General features: G+C 50.3%; 1 protein-coding gene across 1 annotated transcript in view; it reads right to left on the bottom strand.

Annotated features, from left to right (window-relative positions):
- Window positions 1–3,252: 3,252 nt before the first annotated feature.
- The window catches only part of LOC107120008 (retinal homeobox protein Rx1-like), a 7,913-nt gene continuing 6,685 nt past the window's right edge, over window positions 3,253–4,480 (bottom strand). Inside the window, 1 exon segment of the mRNA XM_015422645.1 lies at window positions 3,253–3,696. Coding sequence (XP_015278131.1) covers window positions 3,253–3,696 — 444 coding nt within the window.

The following is a 4,480-nucleotide window of genomic DNA, read 5'->3' as shown; positions in this document are numbered from 1 at the left end:
GGTGTTCTGGTTGATCACAAGCTAAACATGAGCCTGCAGTGCGATGTCCTGCTGTGGTCAGGCCTCACCTGGAGTCCTGTGTCCAGTTTTGGGCACCACATTTTAGGAAGGATGTCGACAAGCTCGAGCGTGTCCAGAAGAGGGCAACCAGGATGGTGAGAAGGTTGGAATCCAAGTCTTAGGAGGAAAGGTTGAAAGAGTTGGGTCTGTTTAGCATGGGAAAGAGAAGGCTTAGAGGGGACATGATTGCAGTCTTCAAGTATTTGAAGGGCTGTCATGTAAAAGATGGAGCAGATCTATTCTCTCTTGCTCTGGATTGCAAGACTAGATCTAATGGGTGGAAATTACAAGGGAGTTGTTACCGGCTAAATATCAGGAGAAACTTCCTAACTGTGAGAGTGGTTGAGCAGTGGAACAGTCTGCCTCGGGAGGTGGTGGATGCTCCTTCGCTGGAGGTTTTCAAGCAGAGGCTGGACGACCATCTTTCGGGTATGTTGTAGGTATGTAGGGCTATCTTTCAGTATACTCCTGCAGAGTGCAGGGGGTTGGACTAGATGACCTGCAAGGATCCTTCCAGCTCTAACATTCTATGATTCTTCTTCTCTTCTTCTTCTTCTTCACTCCTAACACTGTGTCTTGGGTACAAACCCTAATCCTGAGAGGAGCCTTGCAAGAATCGTCTTGTCTCTGGTCTGGCTTGTAAGTGGCCCGGGGAGACGGTCAGTCCCAGCCCTTCTCAAAGCTACGCCCTCCCCCTCCCTTGTTGCCTAGCCAAAAGGGGCATGCAGAGGCCCCCTGTCTTTCTCGAGGACGTGACGCCGTCTCCCAGGGCAGGCTGGGGCCTGGGAGAAAGGGGCTTTGGCGGGGGCCTTTTGTCCAAGGGGGAAGCCAAGCGTGCCATAAGGAATCAGGTCTGACACCCACCCGGAGGGGCAGGCGACAAAGTGCAGGGGACCAGCTGGGCCACGGAGGCCGAGGGGTGGGGGGAGAGAGAGAGAGGAACAAAAGGCAGTGGTGGGACTCAAACTGGAGGCCGGGTATCAGACTGGAGCAGGCGCTGCTGTTGTTCCCCCCTGCCCCGGTGGGGGGTGGGGGTGGAATCGCCACGGCTCAAGATCCTTGCAAGGACCATTGGTCCATTCTGCAAGCTGCACCTTCATAGCCTAAGCAAAGAGCGAAGGATCGGGATAAGTGAAGCCGGATCACCTCTTCCTTTTGGAGGCCCCCGGGGGATGTCCTCCTGATCTCTGACACGTCAACAGGCTACCCGAGGTCCTTGAATCTGCGCCCGGGACTTCCGACGTACAGATGACATGGCAATAAGCTACCTTGGAGCATGTGCAGAAACACATTGCCATAGGGCATGGGCAGAGTGCCCATTTCCCTTTCTTTTGGAGCACATGTTAGCAGCCCTCCCCTCCAAGGGTGAGTTAGAGAAGGCTTTCGGTTTAGAGGGTTGGTCTGGAACTACCAATCAGTCCCCCCCCCCTTCCGGCTGGCAGTGACCACCATAGTCCTTCCATTTGCCTGCTGACCACCTGGCAGTCCTCCACCCCTGGCCCCTCCGTCCTTATCCTTGATTATTTGAGGAATGGTAATAAAAAGGGGAGGGGGAAGGTGTTGACAATGACGCTCTAGGAATTTCCCCAGTCTCTTTGGCCTTTACCATAGAGATTAGAGGGAATTCCTAGAGCATCCACCAGGAATGATGTCACATCCTTCTGAAATTCCACTGTCCCCATGGTGGATCCCCCCAAAGCTTCTAGCATTTGCCACCATGGGGCTTGGATCAGTTCTTCTGGGCAGCAGCCCACCAGGGACTCCCCCAGTAAGTTAATGGGCCAGTCGACTTTGATGCCCATTGGAATTAAAGTGTTTCATTTTGGCTGGAATGTTTCTCCCATTTGTGACTCTTCAGTATTTCGTGTACATTGGGAAAAATCAAGGTGGTTGTTCCCCAGCCCTTTGGGGTGCAAGAGAAAACTGAGACATTGTCCACGAAACTAAACCTTTTTCTTTTTTTCCCCGTCATCAATTCTGTTTAGTAAACTCTGTGGTATAAAAATCACACTCAGAACGACCGATGGGAGACAAAACTCTGAAGGAACATCAACCCCGGGGGAAGGGAAAGCAGGTGATGCACAAAACAGGGGAAAGGGAAGCGGCAATATAAACAGGAATCCCTGATGAGGTCTCTTTGGTCAGTAAAACCCTGCAACCCTGAAGGTTGTCCAGGGTTGTCTTTTTGGAAGCTTTCGTGAGGACTGGCGCCAGCTGGATTGTCCCCTTCCTAGTTAGAGTCCCGTGGCGGCACCTTTCAGACCAACCAAGTTTTATTCAAGGTGTGCACTTCTGCGTGCACGCACACTTTGTCAGATGATGAAATGGGATTACAGATCATCGTGGTATATATAGGCGTGTCTTGTTAAATTAGCATGCAAAATAGTGAAGGTATTTCTTTAACAGATCAAAAGAGTGACAAGTGGCATGCTGATTTTAACAACACACCCCTGTATATACAACGATGATCTGTAATCCCATTTCATCATCTGACGAAGGTGTGCCTTGCACACGAAAGCTCCCACCTTGAATAAAACTTGGTTGGTCTGAAAGGTGCCCCCACTGGACTCTAACTTTGTTCTGCTGCTTCAGACCAACACGGCTGCTCAACTTGATGTGTCCCCTTCCTAGTAACCCCAGACCTTCTTCTTCTACAGTGCTGGTATCCTATCTGCCCTCCATGAGGACTAGCCACTTTAACCCCTGTGACGGAGGATGACTCCTGGTTCTGTTTCGTCAGAGCCCTTTGCCTTTTCATCACAGCCCTGGTTAAAGTCACCCATATTCTTCACTGAGACAGAAGATGGTTTTGTGACAGGGGTGGAGTTCCTGCAGCTCCTTGAAGACACAACAAACACCCACAAGGAGGAGACATCCCCGTAGCAAGACTTCTCCCCTACGACTTCCTTACGGGCCCTGTGTGGGTTGGTTGCTTAGTTTATTTTCCAGTAACACTGTGGAATGAAGGTAGCCATTCAGGATGGTGTCTGGGCACAGAAGAGCAAAGCCACCTATAGACCAGTGTAAAACCCACCTAGATGGGCCTTCAAGTAAACTGAAAAATGACTTCCTAGCCTGTGAAACATTGCGTGGTAGTCATTCGCAGGCAAAGAGGTGTTCTTTTTGTCCCAAAGACATCTACGATGGAGAACCTCCGATTCATTTGTCAGCCATTGACATACCAACCCTCTGTCAAATCGGTTGCCACGTTTTGTCAATGGTCTGAATGTGTTCCTTGGCTTTCATGCGCAAGGAAGCAATGCTGGAGCTCCTCTGGTCGACATCCTCCAAGGGGTACTTGTCCACAAAAGGTGTGGCGCACTGATACGGTGTGGGCGCCATTGGTTGCATGCTCTGGGGCATGGCTGGTGGGCTGTTGAGGAATGAGTGACCAGCATAGGTGGGCTGCAGGCCTTGGGTGGGGCCCATAAATCCCGGAATACTGTGCACCGTGGTGGCGCTGGAGATGGGCGACGTCAGCCACGGGTCCAGCGGGAGAGAGTTGCCAATGGGTCCGACGTTAGCAGCCATGGGCGGCCTGTTGAAAGACAACATGGGCGTGTCATGAAGCTTCATGGAGTTGGCCTCCATTTTCTCCTGCCGTCGCCACTTGGCCCTCCGGTTTTGGAACCAGACCTGTAACGACAGAGACGGCAGTTGAACACTGTTGGAAATATGTGTGTTGCGAGGTCTACATTCAGTCATGCTAGGGTTAATGTGTTTATCTTGTCTGCTATTGTTTAGACTGACCTGGAAGGGAACCTGGCACAAAGCCAATGGGGAGAAAGCCCAGGAAACTGGAGCCTATTTACTAACAATCATTGGTTAATGCATTCAGGTGATTTCCTTCTAGGGGTCGAGAAGAAAGAAGAGTCTCCATTACCAAGTGGTCTGTCTGTTGTTGCAAGCATGCAGTCTTAAGTGTTTGTTGTTTTGTAGAATTCCCGTGTACCCCTCCCTTTAGAAATAAAGATTTTTCCTCTCCCGTGAAGAAAAATCTATTGCAACCTCTGAATATTTAACTATGTTTATGAAATTTTCCAACAAACACTTCTGCACCAGCTGCCCCATCTAAGCCTCGTCCCCCTAACCATAAGACCGGGGGGGGGTGTCGTTCTTCACTGATTGGAAATTAGGCATTGAATGACCCTTGCCCACGGAGGGTCTTGTCAGCAACTAGGAAATAGTTTTTTCGAACCGTCAGTGCAGTCTGCATAAGATCACATATACCACGTGCTCTGAATTTAATTGATCTGGAGTACATATTGATGGCTTGGATTTAGGTTTGCCAGCCTCCAGGTGGTGCAAACCAAAGAGAGAGATCACAGGATGGAAGATGAAAGGAAGCAAAACAACCGTGATCTATAGTGCCAAAAAAAAGGATTCTTCACCAACTTGTAAATTCCCCCCCCCCCCCCAT

This window comes from Gekko japonicus, unplaced genomic scaffold (genome assembly GCF_001447785.1).
Source record: "Gekko japonicus isolate JY-2015 unplaced genomic scaffold, Gekko_japonicus_V1.1 scaffold2030, whole genome shotgun sequence".
Taxonomy (NCBI): domain Eukaryota; kingdom Metazoa; phylum Chordata; class Lepidosauria; order Squamata; family Gekkonidae; genus Gekko; species Gekko japonicus.
This window is presented reverse-complemented; position numbering and strand designations above follow the sequence as displayed.